General features: G+C 46.4%; 1 protein-coding gene across 1 annotated transcript in view; it reads left to right on the plus strand.

Annotated features, from left to right (window-relative positions):
• Wwc1 (WW and C2 domain containing 1) overlaps positions 1–23,189 on the plus strand; it is a 146,082-nt gene that overhangs the window by 93,271 nt on the left and 29,622 nt on the right. The window contains exons 8-15 of the mRNA XM_051180954.1: positions 961–1,034; positions 5,319–5,561; positions 12,336–12,425; positions 13,529–14,064; positions 18,201–18,309; positions 18,729–18,809; positions 20,132–20,218; positions 21,380–21,572. Coding sequence (XP_051036911.1) covers positions 961–1,034; positions 5,319–5,561; positions 12,336–12,425; positions 13,529–14,064; positions 18,201–18,309; positions 18,729–18,809; positions 20,132–20,218; positions 21,380–21,572 — 1,413 coding nt within the window. The remainder of the gene's footprint in view (positions 1–960; positions 1,035–5,318; positions 5,562–12,335; positions 12,426–13,528; positions 14,065–18,200; positions 18,310–18,728; positions 18,810–20,131; positions 20,219–21,379; positions 21,573–23,189) is intronic.

Here is a 23,189-nt window from a genome sequence, read left to right on the forward strand (position 1 = left end):
AATGTGCGAAGCACCTTCCTCTCCTTTCTTTCATACTGTTTTGTAGCACCATTCTGGGTTTCTTTGACCATCTGTAAAGCAGAGTGCATTCCTCTCATTATCCCCCACACAATGCTTACAGCTCTCAGACAGCAGCTACTCTTGGTGCCAAGGTTCAGTCTGGTCCATCCAGTCCTGGGTAGTGAAAATGCTGCCAGTCATGAAAGTGGCTGAGTAGGACCAGCCCACAATGAGGTGATCTTCAGAGAGCCTGTGCTCTCCGGGTACACAGAACACTGGGTGAGCCTGCTTCCGCTGGCTAAATGCCATCCCTGGCTGATTTCTGTAGCTCCTCTCCCACTAGTGAGGGGGCAGTCTGTCCAAGTGTGGTCCTGTGAGCCTGAAGTTTCTTGTTTTTGACAGGCACGTGTAGAAGCAGGCTATTCCTCCTTCCTTGTCCCAGCCATTCACCCAGCCACAAGCCTGCTGAAAGCCAGAAGACTTTCTGTGTTCTGGGACTTATTCCTCATTAGCCAGGGCTTCTGTTCTCATGGTAGTCTCTGAGTTTTCAGCTGAGGCTCTCTCTGCCTGGTGTGCCTGGATTGATTATTTTGTGTTATCTGTTCCTACCCTTGCAGTTGGAGTTTCTTACCTGCTTTGGCCCTTGACCATTTTTTGTTGCTGTTATTTTGTTGTTTTTTAACTGTAAGATGGTATGGGGGTGGGGGGACTTTGGTTTCTTTTCCCAAAATACTTAAGTGTATGAGTTTGAAACCATTCTTATGGCCCAAAGGAAGAAAAGTATTTGTGTTTAGCCATCTTCCCCCACAGTCCACACAGCCAGCCCAGTGACTGGGGACTATTCTTGGCTCTGCCCACGTAAGCTGTCAAATCTCCCGTGAGCTATGGAAACCTCACTCAGCACTGGCCTCGCTGTTGTAACTGTGTAATTCCTGTCTTTGTTCTTATCTTGCCCTCTAGTTCAGCACCAGCAGCAGTAATCAGTTGGCCGAGAAGGTCAGGCTGCGCCTGCGATATGAAGAGGCTAAGAGAAGGTAAGTCAGGGCCAGGGCTGGGGAGGGTCATAATCAGAACTCCCACGGTGGAGTCGCATAGATTACAAAGATAGGTGTCAGAATATTTATATGTTAATCCTCCCAGATTCAGAAAGGACATGACTGGCCCAGGACACAGTGCTAGACAAAGTTGGACTACATTTGAATGCAGGTCTGTTTAACCTCAGAGCTTAGTAATTTCTCTGTTAACCTGGCTTGGATATGATAGTCAACACTTTCTGGTGTTCTTGGAATCAGTTTGGTTTGGAGGAGCAGTAACTTTGTTTGATTTGGCTCAGCAACAGGTAAACAAAGACTATAGACATTTCTCCCTTCACCAAGAAAACATTATTTGTAGGTAGTCTTTGGTTGTTGTCATACTGGGGATTGAACCCAGGGCCTTGTGCATGCCAAGCAGGTGCAACAACCAAGTCTCCAGCTGTTCCTCCGGATGCGCTCACTGTTGTTCGTTTATTTTTAGACAAGGTTTCTCCATGTCATCCAGGTTGGCTGGCCTTGAACTGATCCACAGATCAGGCTTTTTAAGTTTTGGGGGGGTCGGAGTGAGGTCCTGGAGATTGAATCCAGGGCCTTGCACATGGTAGGCACTATATTCTGCTAATAAGCTAAGACTCCCATCTGACCTATTATTATTATTATTAGGATATGATGTGTGTGCAGGAACAGTATAGGGAGGAGGACATGTCACTGTCACACATCAGAGGACAACTTTGTGGAGGAGTCTTTGCCCTCCTTCCATGCTTACATGGGTTCTGGGAGTTGAATTCAGGTCTCTGTGTGGCAATTGCCTCTATCTGCTGAGCCATCTCACCAGCCCCACAGATGTTCTTGTGAATGAAAATGAATTTAATTATGAAATCAGTCTTAAAATCCTGAAGTAGCACCTCCTGCTTCAATAGCTGGTGCTTCCCAGCAGCTTGGGCTCCCAGGATCCAGATGTTCTGTGGTTACGTAGACTCGTAAGCAGTTGGGTTTTACCACCACAGTGATAACGTAATAAAGCCGGCATTTCTACAGCATTTGTGGAAAAGCGTAAAACGACTGTGTATTGTACTAAAAACTTGTGCACTTACAGGCTTATTTATTTTAAAAACTTGCAGCAGGGCCGAGGAGATGGCTCACTGGGTAAGAGCGCTTGCTAACAAGCCTGACAACCTGAGCTGGATCCTGGGGATCCGAGTGGTACAAAGAGAGCACTGACTCCAGAAAGTTGTTTTCCCACCTCCACACACAAGTGGCATGGCATGCACACCTACACACCTGCATAAACACATGAACAAAATATGATAACAAAATAGAAAACCAGCAGAGTTCCTCTCTTATTATCTAAATGTTAGAGGGGTGAAAAGTTTGGCTTGGGATTTTCCGTGACTCTCTCAGGTGGTACAATTGAAAATTGAACCCCGGATGTTCTGGTTTTGAGTTCATGGTACTCTTTCTACCCTAATGGGAAAGAACTGACTGGCCGTTTTGCTGGCAACACACACCGCTTCCTCTAAGAACTTGCCGGTTTGTGACTCTTCTCAGTGGAAACAGCTAGAATGTAGTGGTGCCCAGCCTGAGGTTCTGCCAGTTCCCAAGGAGCAGCACAGCTCTTTACAATAGTGTCAGAAATTCAGTAGATACAAAAGGAATTAAAGAAAAGGGAATTCAGCAGGCTAACCCACCCCTCCCCCAGAAGAGGGACTTTTGGCTTTAGGCTCAGCTGGATCTAGTGTTCCGATGGTACAGCTTAAATTTAGTCTCATCTTTTCTGCCCTGCTTGTTGGCTTGCCCTCTGTATCAAAATAGCAAGGCGGATATCCAGCAGTCTGTGCTTACCTACTTCCAGGGTTCCAACCTCAGCAAAAAGGCCACCTACCCCCCACTCCACCCCACCCCCCACAACAGATGGGTGTTTTATTTGGGGCTTTTGCTTGGCTGATTTGAGGGGTGGTGTGTAACTGTGTTCTCAGTTTTTGAGTCAGGGTCTTGCTATGATTCCCAGGCTGGTCTCAAATCATCATTCTCATGCCGCAACCCACCCCCCCCAGAGCCGTGTTCCCAATAGTTTTGATAAATATTGGGTCTGAGAGTCACTGATGGGTTTGAATGGTCTGCCATTGTCTCAGGGCCAGTAAAGGATAAGGGAATTACAACTCCCAGAAGGTCCAGGCATGGGTCACGTGCTCATGTTGGGATGGGGATTGAGATCAACTCACCAAGTGACTTGAGGGCACATCATTTCCTCAGGACAAGTTGGGATAACAACAAAGAAGGAATTGGATGATGGTAAGGTACAAAGAAAACTATCCTATGTACACTATTTCAGCTCCCCCTAGGGGCTCAGCAAGATAGCAACATTTGTGTATTTGTCCCTCTCATCCTTGACTCTCGGATCTCTTCCAGCCTGTGTCAATGCCTGTCTTAGATAATCAGTCCTGGAGACTGGAGGAGTAAAATGTCCCAACTGGGACTGAGACATTAGATGTCTCATTACAACTGAAAGCTAAATTTGGGAGAAAAGACAGCACTTTATAAAATGAGGAAACAGAGGGTGCAGATCTTAAAGGATAGAAGAGACTAACAGTAATTTACAGAAACCTCCCTTGATTGGCGCTTGCCAGGTTTTGTCCCCTGTGCATGTCTTAGGGAAGAACTACTAGTTACATCTGAGTAACTAGTAGTAGGATGGATGACCTAAAGTTAAAAGTATGATGGCATGGGAAAAGCACCCTGAAAAGTGCACCCACCCAAGAAGACATCATTCACTCCTCAGTGTCCTCTTGTAGTTGATTCCCACAAGAGCTTATCATAACATCCTAGCCTTTAAGCACTGGGGATCAGCAACCACAAACATTTATCAGTTGCTGTATACATGAATATGAAATTAAAAACTTAACTCAGAACTCTCCAACCAAGGTTTAGAGAAAGATCTAGATAGGTTTGTCTAAATAGAACGCCGGCTACATATCACAAGGCATCTCAAATCCAACAGTATTTGGTAAAGAAAGTTTGGCCACATTTCATGTAAGCATGCTGGAAAGTCAAGTCCATAGGTCTGGGTTCACAGCAAGGACTGGCCCTGTATGAAGATTTTTGATCTTGAGCAAGCCATAGAGTGCCTGTCCAATGAGATCAAAAAAGTCTTTTGTGTCTGCCCCTTAAAGATGCAGTAACACCAAGGCTCGAAACCTCAAAGCACTCTGTAGAGGCCAGATCCTAAAAGATAGTGGTGGGGTTGCTTTTGGATGTTTATAGAAATACTCTTTAAGTTACAGGAGAATAATATCCAGTGTCTATAGAACACTTGGCAATATATAGTTATTTTTGCAAATTTTTCACATAGTGGTCATGGGAATTTTTCACGTAGTGGTCTTGGGCTGTGTCTTTTGTTACCATCATTGTCCCCACCTTATAGCTGACGATGCTAGGTCTTAGAAAAGTCAACATTCAGGGTTGCTATCTGCTTTCCTTAACATTCAGTAAGTCCCTACGATCAACCAGGCACTATGCTAGAAGCTATGATAACATTTATTGTTGCTTCCAGAAATCCAACCTAAAGCCTTGTATATATGAAAGTACAGAACCATATTCCCAACCCCTCAAATGATCTTTTTCCCAAGAAATTATTCTTTCCATCATAAAAGTCAAGGCTAGAACATCAAGTTCATGACTGTTCTCACAGTACCATTACTATACTCAGAAACAGAACACACATGTAGCCACAGCCCAGTGATTCCCCTTGCCAATGATTCAGTACCATTCATACACAGCACACTCTTCATACTTCATCACTGCTTTTCATACCCACTCAAGTTAATTGCTTCTTCATCTGTAAAGCTCAGGGCAGTTTCCCAGTGTTATGGGAATTAGTGGTTCAACCAGTGATAGCAGTACCATAGAAACATTTATTGAGGACTTATTATATGCCAAATACTATGCTTTGAATGTATCTATGTGTGTCCACATGTGTGCATTATATGCGTGCATGTATATAAAACCTTCAGCCACCACCTCAGAAAAGAGATCTTATAATTCCCTTCAGAGATGTGAACATCTCACCCAGGGTCCCAGAGTTCTTGGTTCGAAATTATTGCCTGCCATGGTGTTCAGTCCCTACTGCACCAGGTTGGGACCTGATCAAAAAGGAAGCAGTAACTGTCAAAGTCTACTTCGAGGATGTCCTGGATCCTGGTATTTAATGTCCTTAGAAATATTACCTGTTTCCCAGTTCCTACAACCCCATGGTTCATCTATCATACGTACCTTCTCAACTCCCAGGATCGCCAACCTCAAAATCCAGCTGGCCAGACTTGACAGTGAGGCCTGGCCTGGGGTGCTAGACTCAGAGAGGGACCGACTGATCCTCATCAATGAGAAGGAGGAACTGCTGAAGGAGATGCGCTTCATCAGCCCCCGGAAGTGGACCCAGGGAGAGGTGGAGCAGCTAGAGATGGCCCGGAGGCGACTGGAGAAGGACCTGCAGGCAGCCCGGGACACCCAGAGCAAGGCGCTGACTGAGAGGTGGGTCTGGAGTGATGAGATGTGTTCCATGGGTCCAGAGAAAAAGGAAAACATGCCAATCTGACCTGACAGCCCAGCAGGAGCCAGGAGTAAGGGGTCACTGTGGAGACACCTGGCAGCCTGGGGAGCGTCCTCCCTTAGGGATGTTAGCCTTCCAGAGACGTACACCAGAAATGATGACTTACATTCCTGTGCACCAGGACCCTGGTAGTTAACATAGGAGGCTCTCAGAAGGATGATGCTCATTGAAGTAAGCCACAAAGCACTTGATCACCTGAGGTAGTGATTTTCCAGTGTTGTAACGGTGACTCTCAGTCTCTTAGGTGATGGGAAATTCAGTTTTCACAAAGTTGAGCATCTCTGCTTTACAGCTAGGCTTGTACCTGGTATCACTGGGAAAATGAATTCCCTTGCTTATTTCTGCTCCCAAATATTTGGAAATCACTGTGTGGGTGTTTGGACAGGAGACGTCCTCTAATGTTTTCTCTCTTCTGTCAGACTGTCAGCCCTTGGTACCCATTGGTTCCATATCCTGGAAACCAATCAGACTGAAAATGTTTGAAGAGTAGATTAAAAATTAATATAACAAAAATACAAATACTCAATGCATTATTTTAACACCTAATTTTATAGCACTTACACTCTGTTGGGATGCAGTGTATAGTAATGATTTAAAGCATACAGAAGGGCAGGTGAGATGGCTCAGTAGGAAAAGGTGGTTGCCAACAAATCTGACAACTTGAGTATAATCCCAGAACCTACTAGGTGGAAGGAGAGGAAAAAATTGAGCACAAGTGTACACACACACGAACACACACACACACACACACTAAAATAATAAATCATACAGGAGAATATGTATACAGATACTATTTTATTTATATACCGTCTTGAACATCTGAATGCTTTGTTATCAATGGAGGTATCTGGAGTCTTAGTCAGGATATGCCACTATTTTCTTTTTCTACTTCATGACCCACTGAACTGATTTCATTACATCCTGAGGGATTGACATTTGAAGACCAGTGGTATGCATGGGGTTGCAGGCTGGAATGTTTATAGGCCAAGCGGGTGATAGAGATGCTTGAGGTGCACTTAGCTGTAGACCCTATTTGTCTAAAGTGGGTGTCACCTCCTAGATCTGGCAAGCAGGAGAATGAACTCTGTGCTGCCCATGATCCTTATAATTCTTTTTTGTAGTGCCTGAGGATATAAGCCAGGGCCTCACACATGCCAAGCAAATGCTGTACTACTGAGCTATACACCACAGTGGAATTTCAAAAGGTTATCACTTGGGTTTTTAATTTTCAGATACTGACAATGTAAACTATAAAGACTGTGAGACGACCTCATCTGTGATGCTGAGACCTGTTTCAGACTCTGTATATTTCCTTTAGTGCTCCTTGCGACTCCTATTCCCACATTGCAAAGTAGAGAAATGTGTTTAAAGGAGGTCTTCTAGTCCCCAGACATTCACCCACCCATTCATTCATTCACTCACTCATTCCCACCATCATCCATTCTTTAAGGTCTGTCCCGTAGATGTGCATGTGTGGCTTTAAGATGGCTGTCATTTGAGGTCAAAGTGAGAAGGCTGCTGTCAGTGAATCAATGTCTTGGTTACTTTTCTGTTGCTGTAAGAAACAGTGTGGCCAAGGCAACTCATACAAGAAAGAGTTTATTTTGGCTTACAGTTCAAGAGGGTTAGAATTGATCCTGGCAGGGGAGCATGGAGCAAGTGGCTGGAGCAGCAAGCTGAGGGCTCATATCGTCAAACAGAAGCAGAGAGTGGAGAGAGCAAACCGCAAAGAGGGCAAGGCCTGAGGCTCTCAAATCCTATCCTCAGTGACATACTTCCTCCAGTGAGGCCACGCCTCCTAAATGCCCCCCAATAGCTCTACCAAATATCCAGATACATGAGCCTGTGGAGGACATTGTCATACAAACCACCACAGTCACAGAGGGGCTCCTCCCCAGCAACCAAATCTCAGACCTTCCAGCAGGAGAGAGACAGAGATTACAACAGGGAGGAAGCATGAACGAGAGGGAGCCGTTCTCGTTCTCTAATAACCTACAAGTCTTTTCTGATATTTTATTTTGTCTGTAGCAGCTTTTGAGCAGCATCTCCTTGTCTGTCACTTAAGGGGTACGGAATTGAAGCTAGTGATTTTTCATTTTCTTTTTCTTTTCTTTCTTTCTTTTTTTTTTTTTTTTTTTTTTTTTTTTTTTTTTTGTATTGTTTTCAAGACAGGGTTTCTCTATGTAGCTTTGGAGCCTCATTTTAATTTTTTATATGAACATAAATAGTGCTTATAAATATTTACAAAGCAGGTTGATATTTCAGCATATGTCCACCTTGAATAATGATGACACCCAGATAATTGGCATTTCTTTTGTCAACATTTATCATTTCTGTTCCAGGAGCTTTTCAGATTCTTCTTGCTCCTTTGAAATAAGTTGTCCACTGCAGCTATCCAACCACAATCTAGAGCAGCAGAACTAATTCCTCCCATGTGAATGTATCTTGGAACTCATTATCTGACCTCCCTTTAGCCTTTCCAGTGACCATGGTTCTTCTCTGCTCCTATGAGCTTGATTTTTGTGGCTTCTAAAATGAGAACATGCAGTGTTTATCTGTACCCAGTTCATTTCATTTAGCGGAACGTCTTCCAGATCCATCTATCTTACTCCAAATGACAGTATTCCACTCTTCCTTTATGATTTAATATTTGTACATGCAGATACACACCCACACTGTGATTTTCAAATGTATGTAATTGTTCGGGAACAGGGATTCATTTTCCCAGCAATGCCAGGTATAAGCCTAGTTTGTAAAGCAGGGGAACAGGCATGTGCCTCAGGAGACGTAGTCTAGGAATGCCAGGTGCCTACATGTGCCCTACATACACGCAGCCCTGTAGCCCTTGACCTTTAAAGCATCCACTCAGAGCAGCATCCTAGCAACTGAGTAAGCTTTGTTTTCTCTAGTGTCTGATACTTGTCCAGCTCAGCCCTGCCCCTGGGGGCCTCAAAGATCCCTCGGTTGCTAATTGGACCACTTTCCCGGCCAGGCACATTCTTAGAACTACTAACTGGAACATCCAAAACCTATCTCCCCCCCCCCCCTTCTGTCCTCTGTTGACAGGAACGGCTGGCCAGCTCTGATCTATCACCAATTTAGTATAAGAAAAGCATCAGATCTTAAATAATCGATGTTTTATAACCCACACAGGCACTTGCCCCGAAGACAATATGCTGATTTTCCTGGAACCATACACTTTGAGGATAAGGGTTCTGTCTGTGTGTCCTGTGTCTTTGGTGTTTGTTGAAACTATAAATGGGAGGGTGGCCTGGGAAAGTGCTTACTGGACCTTTGTGCCAGTGACTAGACCAGTGACTGTCCCTGGGAGCCTTTGGCCATCCCTCAGCTTCTCTGCTGGAAGCTGGAGAAAACACACTGATCACAGCCCTATTTGACTCAAGCTGGGTCAAAAGAGATACCTTATACCTGGTAACCCTGAGCAAACTATTGGCCAGTATGGGCTTCATTTGCCTCATAGAGAAAAAAGAAGACAAAAGCACCGAGTACCGGGAGTCTGCAAGCAGGCATCGGACCAGTTGCGAATTAAGATATTTCACTTCTGTGAAAGTTCTCATTTCCTGAAGCTAGAACTAGAGGTCCTTTGGGCACTCCGAAGGTGTACTGGTTTATAAAGTGCCAGGCCCTATATTTTGTCTAGTAACTTTACAGATGAGGACATCAAGGCTCATTTGACATCACTCAGTGACAGTTGGGATTAGCAGCCTCCAAGCTTGTGATTCAAGCCCTTTCTCTGTTCAGGCAGCTACCCACTCAGAAGGCCTTTCAGGGTTGCTTTCAGCCCCATCTTTCTAGGGTCAAGGTGCTCCAATGGAACAGTGAATCCACACAGCCAGTCTAGGGAGTCAAGACTTCACTCCTGTACTGATCAGGCCACACAGAGGTGCTGGGGGACAAGGTTCCTGGAGGAATGCAGCATTCAGGGAGGCAGTGAGCACAGAGGCAAGATGCCATGTGTGCACTAAGAGGGGTCTGAGGAGAGAAGCCATGGGATGGAGGGGAAGGTATTGGTGAATCTCCGGTGGCTTGATCCCGATCCCTGTCTATGTGTGTCCAGTGCTGGGCCTCTAGATCCCTTCTCTCTCTCTCTCTCTCTCTCTCTCTCTCTCTCTCTCTCTCTGTGTGTGTGTGTGTGTAACTTTCCTTTTTCTCTCTGTAACTCTGTGTGTGTATGTGTGTGTGTGTGTGTAACTCTCCTTTTTCTCTCTGTAACTCTGTGTGTGTATGTGTGTGTGTGTGTGTAACTCTCCTTTTCTCTCTGTGTGTAACTGTCTCTCTCTGTAACTGTGTGTGTGTGTGTGTGTGTGTGTGTGTGTAACTCTCCTTTTTCTCTCTGTAACTCTGTGTGTGTATGTGTGTGTGTGTAACTCTCCTTTTCTCTCTGTGTGTAACTGTCTCTCTCTGTAACTGTGTGTGTGTGTGTGTGTGTGTGTGTGTCCCTTTCTCTCCATTCTCTTCCCTTTAGTTCCCCTGTGCCCTTTTTACGTTTCTCCTTCCCTCCCTCTCTCTTGTCTTTCTCCTTTAGAACTGTCCTCGCATTCTTTATGTTCCCTGTACTTCAGTCTCTCTTTCAACTGTGCATCAGAGCTGGTGTGCAGTCACACAGGATGCTTGTTAGATCATGGATACCATGGCCCCTACCCTGGGGAACAGTTCTTCAGGCCAGGCTGAGATGCCGGCCAGGCTATTGCATTTTTAACCAGCACCCCAGGTACCAAGCTACAGCTTGTGGGCATTCAGGCCCTACCCCCTGGATCTTCTGCCTGTTTTCACAATTGATGTAGCCATGGCCTCCCAGCATGTGCTGGGCACATCACTCATATGCCATCTGGCCTGCTAAGCCTGTTGCCGCTGGGATGGGACCACAGCACCTGCATGCTATTTTCTGTGGCTGTCCTTGCCTTACTCAGGAAGTCAAGTTCATCCGAAGACAGAACCCTCACAGTCCTGCACAGGCTTCAGCGGGGACCTGTATTTGCTCGCATCCTCAGACTCGCTCTGTAGAAACCATGAGCTCCACTTCTTGACCTTAAACATATTCTCCTTTGTGAGTTTTGCTCTTAGAGAGAGACAGGACATTGCACAGCCTCATCTCTTCCATTGGGAATTCTTGGGTTTGTTCATTACAGGCCCCATCTGCCAGGCTGCTCTCTGTCCATATCAGCCCCAGGCAAGAATCTGGGAGGAAAGCTCTAGGGATTGAGTTGGCCAAGACTCCTGCCAAGACCATTCAGCCTACAGTTGGCTTACTGCTCTGGCTGTCTTGTCAGTAATTTTGCAGGTTCACTTGCCTAGTAGCAGCCCTCTGCACTCTGGAGTTATGTCTAGGACCACCTGTGGTCTCATGTGCTAGAGGCTTGGATGTTGTAGTAGAGAGATGACTTGTTTTGGTTTGATTTTGTGTGGAAACCATCCCTTGCCCTCAGGCCCCAGTGGAGCTAGCTGAGTTCTTGATGCCTTCAGAGTCCAGGGAGCAAGAATCTGTCGGTTCCTTCTATAGCAGGGTGGCAACGAGGAGCAGTGAGGCAGTGAGTCATCTTGACATGGAAATTTAGCATCCAGACCCCACAGTAGAGTGAGTGAACTCAGCTGCTTCATCTAGGAAAAAGAGTCCCCCTCCCTCCCCAGCTCCTGTCTACAGAGCCACCTAAATTTCTGTGTTAGTAGGGGATCCACCTGCTGTAAGAATCTCTGTGGGTGAACACTTGAAGTTTATTTCTTACCTATATAATACCTTAGTATTCCCAGTAATAACTGGCAGCCTCCCTTGTCATTGGAGAGCCACTGTTTTTCTACCTCCCCTTTAAAGCCACAAGAGTCTGAGAAAGCCGCTTCCCTTGAACTCATCAGCCCAATACACATGACTTCTGCTCATATCACATTGTCTAGAAGTTGTTCATGTGCCTCAGCCAGCTGCAGGTGATCCTGGGAAAGTGATCTAGCTTTGAGCCTGGGAATCATGCAGGCAAGGGTGGGTGCCAGAAATCTGAACCACAAAGCCATTTGCTCAAAGTCTAAATTAGGGATCCCTTCCTCTGTTCTTTCCAATTCTTTTGGATCTTGTCATAACCTGTGCCAATTAGATAACTGTTGTCTTCTACCCTTCATGCTCAGTAAGAGTGACAAGTTCTTTTTACCTCACCGCTGTGTCTGTGATGCCAGGGACAGCTTGTAGTGTGACCTGGATACTCAGCAAATAATAGTTGATGAGGAGGAGGAGGAGTGAAGGAAGGAGAGGCGATAGCATTGAAAGAGAGGAAGGGAAGAGAGAGATAGGAAATGGTACTTTGGTGGAATCGTAATTCTTTCACTAACTCCATAATTTTGAGTAGCTCATGTAACCCAGAGCCTCGATTTCCTCATTTGTAAAACAGTTAAAATCAATCTTGACGTATGCATATCATTGCACATTAAATCAATGCAATGTGTTCAGGTTCCTGGCTTAGTCTGTAATGTATGGCAAGTGGCAACACAGTTTCTATAGAATTTATATATAAAGAGGCTGTATGTCTTCACGACACCTTAGTGAGATGTTTTTACAGTCCCTGTGCATGTGTCTTTGGGTTGGCATGTCCATCAGGACGCAGACCTCATTTTCGTTTTTGAAGATTAGGAGGGGAGCTGAAGCATGGTGTCCCTTTGGAGAGCCATTGTCATGCCTTCAATTCCTTTAGGTTGAAGTTAAACAGCAAGAGGAACCAGCTGGTGAGAGAACTGGAGGAAGCCACCCGGCAGGTGGCCACTCTGCACTGTCAGCTGAAAAGGTGAGTGGTGGGTGGTGACTGTCCCATGTGGATGGCCAGGAGGAGGTGATCCAGCTCCACACTGACCTTCACCAATCCTCCTTGACTATTAGAAGCATAGAAGGTGGTTATTCCAGTGGAGATGGGCTTGGCCAGGGTGGCTGCCTGTGGTCTTCCATCCCTTTGAACTGTACACACAGCGATGGCCCAGAAAGATGCCCACAAGTCTGAAAGCATATCATTCCTGCCTGGCAACCCACTTCTACAGGACTGAAGTATATTACCGGAACCTTGTAGTAGCATTTTGTTAGGTTCCCCCCGCCCCCAATTCCCAACAAAAGTGGTTTCTTCATGTTTATAACATTTTAAGTTAAATATTTTAACATATTGAAAAAGTGAATTGAGGCTGGGAATGGTGTCACATGCATTTAATCCCAGCACTCAGGAGGATCTCTGAGGTCAGCCTGATCTACATAGCAAGCTCCAGGACAGCCAGGAATACACAGAGAAACTCTGTCTCAAAAGAAAAGAAAAGAAAAAAAAAAAAAAAAGTGAATTGAGCTGAGTGTGATGGTCTATACCTGCAAGGCCAGCTTCAGGTGCACAGTGAGTTTGAGGTCAACCCAAACCATATAAAACTATCCCAAAAAAAAAGTGGGAGTTGATCTCAAGAACAATATTAAGAAAGATTTCAAGACCAGCCTGGTCTACACAGCAAGTTTTAGGCCTGCCAGTGGGATTCCTCTCAATCAACCAATAAATAAAAGAAAGCAAACAAAAACATATAAACAAAGATGCAATGTGACCGATAGGAAACAAGGATAGAAGGAATCTGTGGAAGCCAAGTGTGTGGCTTCCAACTGAAATCCAAGCACTTGTAGCTCCAAATGAGAGCATCAAGAGCTTTCTGCCAGCCTGACCTATAAAGCAAGAGACTGACCTTGGGTCCATATCCCAGCTCTGCTACTTCGTGTACATGGCTTTCTCAGGGTCTCTGGTGCATGGTCCAGCTTAGGCTGTCAAGTGGGCTAGGAAGACGGATAATACCAAATACCCAGCCTGGTGGAATTCTCAGTGGCCACCTCACTCCCCTGTCACCTCTTTCTTCCTCTCCCTTTCCCCAGCCTGTCAAGTAGCATGCAGTCACTGTCTTCAGGCAGCAGCCCTGGGTCACTCACTTCCAGCCGGGGCTCCCTGGCTGCCTCTAGCCTGGACTCCTCCACCTCAGCCAGCTTCACTGACCTCTATTACGACCCCTTCGAGCAGCTAGACTCAGAGCTCCAGAGCAAGGTGGAACTGCTGTTCCTGGAGGGCGCCACAGGCTTCCGGCCCTCAGGCTGCATCACCACCATCCATGAGGATGAGGTGGCCAAGACACAGAAGGCAGAAGGAGGCAGCCGCCTGCAGGCCTTACGCTCCCTGTCTGGCACTCCAAAATCCATGACCTCCCTGTCACCACGCTCCTCTCTCTCCTCCCCTTCCCCTCCCTGCTCCCCTCTCATCACTGATTCCCTCCTGGCTGGTGATGCCTTTCTGACCCCGCTGGAGTTTGAAGACATAGACCTGGGTACCACTCTTTGTGAGCTGAGCCTCAGCAGCAGTACCCGGGACAGATACCGGCTGGAGGAGCCAGGACCTGAGGGCAAGCCACTGGGCCAAGGTAAGGAGCATGGACAGTATCCTTATTTGGAACCAGGAGGTAGGGGGTTCCTGTCATAATTCCTGACTATTGTCTATGGCTGCATCTCTATGTGATCAGTTATTTATTCAGCAGACACTGACAAATGCAGAATGCACTAGGTCCTGGGCTAGGGTTTTGTTGTGTTGGATGTCATTCAACAGATATTTAGCACCTACTGAAATGAATCCCAGATCCTTGGCTAATTGAATGTACAAGGGTTAATTTGAGCTAAGCTTTCCATAGATACCTCGTAGGGCAAACTTAGTTGCTGAGGATCTGTGTAGATGGCAGACACCGCTCTTGAAAAGCTTGGGTTCGGCTGGAGTCACAGGCACTAGATATGCACCAGACCAAAGCATGTGAAGTAAATACAGCAGAGTATGGGGGAGAGCCTTTGGATGAAGGTGAGATGGCTGGTTCAGAATGGGGAAAGGCTTAAATGATGAAAAGGACTTCAGGAGATGAGTGTGAGGTGTGGCAGCATTCAACTGTAATCCCAGCATTTAGGGGCAAGAAACATGGGGATTAGGGATGCACAGTCATTCTCTACATGTAGCCAATTTGGTTGGAAGCTTTGACAGCTTATCTCAAAATACAAAAACAGTGGGCTAGTGAGACATCTCAGTGGGTAAAGGCACTGGCTACAGCCAGAGTTCAATACCCTGAAGCCACAGTAAAAGGAGCACTGACTCCCAAAACTTGTCCTTTGACCCCCCTCCACATGAGCACCATAACACACTCACATGCACACATACGCATATCCACACAATGATAACACGTTTAATTTAAAGAGGGTGTGCAGAAGGGGACGGAGTGAAGAAAGGAGGACACAAAATCTCTGGGACCACAGCAGTGGGGCCAAGAAGCAATGGCTCAGTGGCAGTGTCCTGATTACACAGGACCTGGTAGTGGGATGTGGGTTTTATACTAATTATAACAAGGACCCATGCGACCTTGGGAAGCCTGCGTGCGAATGGCTTGCATTTATTTCTTCATGAAATCAGAAAGAACATTCTAGAGTTGATCAGGATTCAAATGGGGCTCTTCAGATTGGATGCTGCTGGTGAAATGACACCCTAGGTTTATAAGGTTTATAAAAAGGAAAACTGTACCCACTGTCACAGATTAAATTGAAGTTTCTCCACACTTCTCTGATATGTGTTGTTTAAAAAAAAAAAAACAAAGAAAGAAAAGAAAATGAGTTGTTTTCTCTGCCCATTTTATAGATAAGGAAACTGAGGTTCAAAGAGGTAACATCCATTGGCTAGGGTTGCCCTCACAGCAAATGAGGAAGCTAGCCATGGAAGCTGGATGGAAGGTAGCTCAGTGTTCCGCATATGTGTGATTCTCTTGGTACTTGCTAGCCCCACCCAGACATGCCATAGCAGAGTGCACATTAAGCTCATTTGTAGGCTTCACCTTGCACCCTCAGTGTCCTAGCAACAATAGTGTTGTTGGCTTTTGTGTTTGGGTCGAGGCATACAAGGCTCAGGTCATGCTGCATATGTTTATCCATTTAAACCTCATACCTCTGCAAAGTGTCTATTGTCTGGTTTAGAATGGGCAGCTGTAGCGTGGCTGCTGTGCCTGGAACTGCCAGTTTGTGCACTGAAGCCTGTGGTGATGGTGGGGGCGGGTGAGGTTTCTCAGTTAACTAAAGGCTCAGAGTGTCAGCCATTTCTTTAAAGAGGGGCTGAGAGATCCCTGGGGTTCCCTCGTCAGGAAGGGAATCTCAATGAGTTCTCTGGAACAAAAATAAAAACAAGCCTCCTCCTACTGCAGGTGGCCAGCCTCAGCAAACTGATCCCCAGAGAGAAGGGACTCTGGGTAGAACCTCTACGCTGACTTAAGAAGTCTTTGTTCAGGATCCAGGGCCACATCAGGACGTTCAGACTCCAACCAGGTCCCGGGAAGAGACCCTTCCCCTCCCAACCGTGGTCTCTGGACTCCTGGGCTAGAGATAGCACTAGGTGACAATGTGTTTCTTTCACGCATCTCCAGCAACCTCCCCTGTTGTGAACAGTGCCAGGCAGAGCTCAGCCACTAAGCAGGTTATGCGATTAGTGCTGCCGTTCAGTCAGCAGACAAATTAATCTCCTTAAGTGGTTTAGCAGAGGGTGGAGATGTGTGGGGCAGAAGGTGGGAAGCCTCCCCCAGGGCTCAGCGGGTGCAGCACAAGGCTAGGAAAGCTTTTTGCTCATCTCCAGCACCTGATGTGTCCCAGGCTCTCCTCACAACTGGCTTGTTTCCTGAGCCTGCTGAAACCCCAGTTTCTATGCACCATCATACATCAAGCCCCTGGGTCGACTCCATCTGCCCCAGGACCTGGCATGCATAAATGCTTAGGAGTATTTGACTGTAGGGTGAAATACCTGGAACTAGCCTTCATAGATGGCAAGATGTGATTTCTTCCCTTTTGTAGCTCTGGACCTGGCAGTGGGTCCTGCACACCACAGATCCTCATTACTCGGGCACGGAGGATTGTGCACCATATGCAAAGAGCCCAGTTATGACCCCAACCAAAGACTTCTGCTAAGGGGAGAGAGAGAGAGGAGGAACTGACTGTGGATGAATCCTCCCTTGCTTGCCTTTAAGAGGCAAAGAGCTATTAATTTTTCCCAAGTATGTAGGGAGGACCTAGAAAACAACACTACTCTCCGGGCATAGTGACTGTGGTTTATAATCTCAGCACTCAGGATGTTTAGGCAGAAAGATCGGGAGTTTGAAGCTAGCTTTGGCTACCTGCCAAAACCTCTTTTAAAAATAAATAAATAAATAACCAGCCAGGTCTGGTGAGCTAGTAAAGTGTTTGCTTCACAAACATGAGTTCAACCCCTAGAACTCATGATAAAAAATGAAAAGAAGCCAGTATTGGTAATGTGTGCTGTGATCCCAGCACTGGGAAGGCACAGACTTGGCTCCTCAGGGCTTGCTGTCAACTAATCTATCCTGAGAGACCCTGTCTCAAAGAAACAAGGGGTGTGGCTCCTGAGGAACAGCACTTTCAGTTGACCTGTGCACAAAACATGTATGCATACATCTCACATGTATCTGTACTCTTGTGTGTGCGCTCACACACACACACACACACACACACACACACACACACACACACACACACACTGAACATCATACGGTGGAATTAGAAGTCTCTGTACTATGGACTTTCCCACATTCAGCACCCCCAGAAGCTCTATAAAGTAGGTGTTGTTATCTTCACCTCACAAACGAGGATCCTGGGACTTATTGGGATCCAGTCAGTGTCCCAGGCCATGAAGCAGCATTATGGCAAGGCCATGTTTGAAACCATGTGAATGAGTGTTTAGCCTGCTTGTATTTACATGTACCACATTTGTGCCCATACCTTTAAAGACCATAAAAGGGAGGCAGGTCCCCTGGACCTCTCTCTCTCTCTCTCTCTCTCTCTCTCTCTCTCTCTCTGTGTGTGTGTGTGTGTGTGTGTGTGTGTGTGTGTGTGTGTGTGTGTGTAGGGAGAGAGAGTGAGAGAAAGAGAGAGAGAGAAAGGAAATTTATTAGCATGACTTACAAGCTGTGGTCCAGCTAATCTAATATGGCTGCCCATGAAAAGAAGGTCCTAGAATCCAGTAGTTGTTCAGTCTATGAGGCTGGATGTCTCAGCTGGTCTTCAGTATACTCCAGAATCTTAATAAGTAGGCTCTAATGCCAAAAAAAAAAAAAAAAAAAAAAAAAAAAAAAGGACTTGCCAGCAAACACAAGAACAAAGCAAAGAGGGAGCAAGCTTCCTTCTTCCATGCCCTTCTTTAGGCTGCCAGCAGAAGGTGTGGTCCAGATTAAAGGTGGATCTCCTCACCTCACAGATCTGGATTAATCCACATCAAATAATTTAATTAAGAAAAAACCCCTCACAGGTGTGCCCAGCCATTTTGGTTTTAGTTAATTCCAGATGTGGTAAAGTTGACAACCAAGAACAGCCATCACAGACATGAAATCACATGGGACCCCTTCCCTTGTTTCAAGCCAACAAGGACCTTATTTGAGTGTTCACAGGTATTGAAGTTCACTGGGACCATCAGGAGAGTGAGTCAGAATTGTGATTTTTTTTTTTCCCTTTTTCATCTTCTTACCTCATACAGCTGCGAGTGTGGCCCCAGGGTGTGGCCTGAAAGTGGCCTGTGTATCCGCTGCAGTGTCCGATGAGTCAGTGGCTGGGGACAGTGGTGTGTACGAGGCTTCAGCACAGAGGTGGGTCCCCAGGTGCTGTTCTATTACTAGGGAGTGTATGAGCCCTAGATGTCCAAGCCCACACTCCACAGGGTGTGGTGGGACTGCAGAAGGGGCATTTTCAGTGACCTAGCCTTTCCCCAGGCAGCCCTCTTTGGAGCCACACCCAGGATGGAAGACAGCAAAAATGCAGGTGGTGTCCACGGCTCCTAGGGCAAGTGTGGGTTCTGTGGTGACAATTGCAAAGTGTATAGATGCTAGAGAAAGAGAATATATTCTAGAGTGGGGTCTCAAGCACCTGAGAAAATGAGGGTCTAGAGACACACTGAGCACACAGCCAGCAAGCAGTCTAGTCTCACAGCAGGAGCCCCAAGTCCAGAAAAGGATTCTGTTGGTGGGCAGGTGTGGGGGCGTTAACTCCTTCCCCTGTTGTCTTGTAGACTGGGTGCTTCTGAAGCTGCTACATTCGACAGTGAAGAATCAGAAACCATGGGAGCTACTCGGGTACAAATTGCCCTGAAGTAAGTGATTGCGGGGGGGGGGGGGGGGGGACACAAAGACATGGAGGGGGAGAGGGTTTATATAGGGCCTCCTCTTTGTTGATAATAATGTACCTTCATGTATATCCATAGGAGAAGCAGGGTCCACTATCCTTGGTGGGGTCCTGGGTAGAAGGCTGCTGGTCTCTTCATCTTTACCATAGATGAGGAATACCAAGTTTCTTATGACTGGTACTGATCTGGACAGTGGCAGATGACATAGGTTTTCTGCTATTGCTGTTACTTTTCTCTTCCTGGGGGGGGGGGATGACTTCCACATCTTCTTATGCAAAAATTTTAATATCTGAAATTTTCACACTAACTTCTGGTGCCTCTTTAAAAACTGAAATGTGTGGACCAGTTGGATGGCTTACCCAGTACAAAAAGCACTTACCAGGAAAGCCTGAGTTAGGCCCCAGATAGTCAACTGCATTCCAAAAGCTGTCCTCTGACCCTCATATCTGCTCTATGCCATGTGCACACCTATTCTCATACTAACTCGCTCTATCTTATAATAATAATAATAATAATAATAATAATAATAATAATAATAATAAATTTAAAACTTAGAAAAATCAAATAAAAAGAGGTTGGAGAGATGACTCAATAGTTAAGAGTCATCAGTTAAGTTGCTCTTGTAGAGGACTCAAGTTTGGTTCCCAGCATGTATAGGAGGGCCACACCAGCCCGTAACTCTAGCTCCAGGGGAATGATGTTCCTTGTCTCTGCAGGTACTGCATTTACCTCCATATAAACACAGGAAAGTACACATAATTAAATATATAAACCTTTAAAATAAGAACATGTCAAGCAGAGCGGTACACATCTCTAATCCTAGCTCTTTGGAAGCCAGGGCAGACCGATCTCTATGAGTTTGAGGCCAGCCTCATCTACATGGCAAGTCCCAGGTCAGCCAAGACTATATAGCAAGACTTTGTCTCAAATATAAAAAACAAACAAATAAAAATTCAGATGACTGCCAGTTCTGGACCTGTATCTAGTCATGACAACAAAGCAAAGGGTGAGTGCTATTTAGCTCATGACACTTGACAGAGCAGCCCTGACATGTAACTGTTAAGAAAGAAAGTGTTGGGCATGGTGGCACACATCCTTAATCCAGGCACTGGGGAAGCAGAGGCAGAAGGACCTCTGTGAGTTCAAGGCCAGACTGGTCTACATAGACTAGCCAGAGCTACACAGTGAGACACTGTTTAAAAACAAAACAGGGTGGGGGAAGGAGGGAAGGAAAAAGGAAGGAAATAAATGATTTGCTGATTGGAGTTCTACCCGCCCCTTCATTTCAGGTATGATGAGAAGAATAAACAATTCGCAATATTAGTAATCCAACTTAGTAACCTCTCTGCTCTGTTACTGCAACAAGACCAGAAAGTGTGAGTATGGAGCCTGCATTTGTACATCCCTCTCACCCAATGTGCTTCTCCCTGGGAAAGCTCTTTGGCTGTGCCCTGCTCTGACTCTAGATACCACTGCAGGTATTTAATGCGAGTGAACATGCTGGAGCATGCACGCACACGCGCACACACACACACACACACACACACACACACACACACCATGGCATGCTTACCAGCTTTGGAGAGTGACACTGAGGACAGCTTCCCTGCTTCCTGATACAGCCTGGATGCCTACCACCCACTGCTCCAGGAATGCTGGGCAAGCTTGTCCTTCATGGAAATCTCCAAGGCTGTGATCTCATGAGAACAGTCAAGTCCCTGTTATCTTCTCTATGCAGAAGCGACTCTCTGGTTCTCTAGAAAGGATGTGACTGATGGGTTACCTGGAGGCTGCTAGGATAGCAAGCACCTTCACCGTCTGCATGCATCATTGTTGTAGACTGGGCTTATGTTATATTGTATTCATCTACCTATACATTTCCTCCCATAACTAGACCATAAGGCCTGGACACAGCAGTTGCTGTATTTTAGTCAATGTCTGAAGAAAATAGAAGGCTGACAAAACCTAAGGAAGGCCATACCAGAGCTCTAGAGCGTCTCATTCCTGCCCCTGAAACAACGCCAGGACCAGAAATGGGGAAGCATAGAAAGGCAAATCCCTAGGGCTTAGTAACCAACCAGCCTAGTCTATTTGGCAAGCTCCAAGCCAAATAGACTTTTTTATTATTATTATTATTAAAAAACAAGCTAGATGGCATATGAGGATTAACACACAAGGTTGACCTCTGACCTCCACTTACATGTCACACAAAACAGAGTTGTCAAATTCCTGTTTGTAGAGATTAGAGCACCTGCCCTGAGTGCATGAGCCCCCCTCTTCCCACCTTTGCTCAGTGCTAGTGAACTGCTTCCTATCAATGTTTATACACAGTGTGCCTCAGTCTCTACAACCTTATGGAGTCTCAACTCCTTAAGAATTTGAAGACCCGTGGCAGGAAGAGCAGCTGGTACCCCAGAGCCCTCCCTAAATCCCTCACATAAGACATTCTCTCCTTCACAGCTGTCTCCCTGGAGGTTTCGGCAATATGTCAGCCCCAGACAGCTGACCCAGCTCTCTGATGATTCTATCTCCCCCAGGAACATCCGTGTAGCCATCCTGCCTTGCTCTGAAAGCAGTACCTGCCTGTTTAGAACCCGGCCTCTGGACTCTGCAGATACCCTCGTGTTCAATGAGGCATTCTGGGTGTCCATGTCCTACCCAGCCCTTCACCAGAAGACCTTACGAGTAGATGTCTGTACCACTGACAAGAGCCATGCAGAGGAGTGCCTGGTGAGGGCTCAGTCTGTCTCTGTCTATCTGTCCAGCTGGTCTTCAGTCCTGAAGACATAAAGGCGATACAGGTTGGGTATATGTCATGTTCGTTATGGATGTCAGGCAGAGATGCCTCCACAGAGAGGAGTGGCCTCAGACTCGTGATATGTGACAGGAGTGGGAGGCCTGAAATGACCTGCAAGTGCATGCCATCCACCTCAGCTTCACCATACCGCATTAGAGATCACACAAGAGGCACAGAGTAGTAAAAACAGCCTGGTGTTCAAATCCCACCTTTACCACTTGAGGTCTAGCTGAATGGCCATGAGCAAGTTCCTTAACACCTCTGCTTTTCACTTTCTTTGTCTCCAGTGCCTCCTGATTGCCCGCTGGTGACTGCCGTGAGGCTTCTGAGCATGTATACAAAGCACCTAACAATGTGTCTGACACGAGTTCTCAGTTAACGGGACCTCTCCTGCTCCTCCAGCTCCCTCCTCCTCTCTGCATTGACAGGAGCCAGAATTGGAGACGCAACGGCTCTATGAAAGCCATGCACTTAAATACAGGCAGATCAAGGTTGTTCAACCTTGAGTAACCCCTCCCCAGGGGCTTCTGGGATATAAATGAACAGAACAAAATGAAAGGCTGTCTTAACTCTGATGCCGTTTCCCGAATGTTTAAATGACAGCTCCTGTGTCTTTAAAGTAATGTGGGCTTTAGAGTTAAAAGAGAGCTCTGCTCATCCCGGTCTCTGCTGGGAGCCTATTAGGTGCCTGTGCCTATGTTGGGCACTGGAGATCTGTTGAGAGAGCCCCCTTACCTCCCCCCACACACACACACACAAGGAGCAAGCATTGGTGGCTAACACACAGACAAACTGTGGTGTAGGCTGTGCTGGAAGTGGGTAGGTCCAAGTGACAGAAGAAAATGTAGAGGATAGGCCAGAGATTTGTCCATGGCACTGGGCCTTCTCCCTGCATCCATGTCTGGAAGCTGAGAAAGTAACCATGGCAGTTGCTGCCTCCCCTGCAGGCTAGTCTTTCTACTGGTGACAGTCATGGGTCTTTGCCCAGAGTGGGAGACTCTTAGCTGTCCAGCTTCACGTGGGTCTGCTCACGATAGAGAATCCTTTCTGCTGGAGAATTTGGGGACTGCATCCTCGGGATATAAGGACAAGTCATCAGGCTAGCCTATGTCAGCCCTGCGAGTCTCCAATGTCCAGGCCCAATTCCCAAATCTGTAACACAGCTCTTACTGCCAAGCATTCCATTTGATCTTGTGTCTGATGAAGCACTCCAGCATTGCTGCCCAGACTCAGTGAGTGACCTACTGCTCCCGTCAGAATGGAGATGGGAACTCAGCAAATTTGAGAACCTACATTTCTAACAAGTTCCCAAGGCTTGGGGATGCTACATTCCCAGGCCGTACTTTGTTGAACACGGACACAGAGTGACTGAGTATCTACACAGTCTAAGTGTTCAACTGGACATGAGCGGCAGCCACTTTCCCACTCGGCCCATGACAGAAACCCCATCTCTTATGATGATGTCACCATGGCCACAAACACAACAGTGAGTGTCAGTTGGATGACATTTTCTGACGGACACTAAATTAGGTCCCTGACAAGTGTTCTCC

The sequence above is a fragment of the Phodopus roborovskii genome, unplaced genomic scaffold, assembly GCF_943737965.1.
Source record: "Phodopus roborovskii unplaced genomic scaffold, PHOROB, whole genome shotgun sequence".
Lineage (NCBI taxonomy): Eukaryota > Metazoa > Chordata > Mammalia > Rodentia > Cricetidae > Phodopus > Phodopus roborovskii.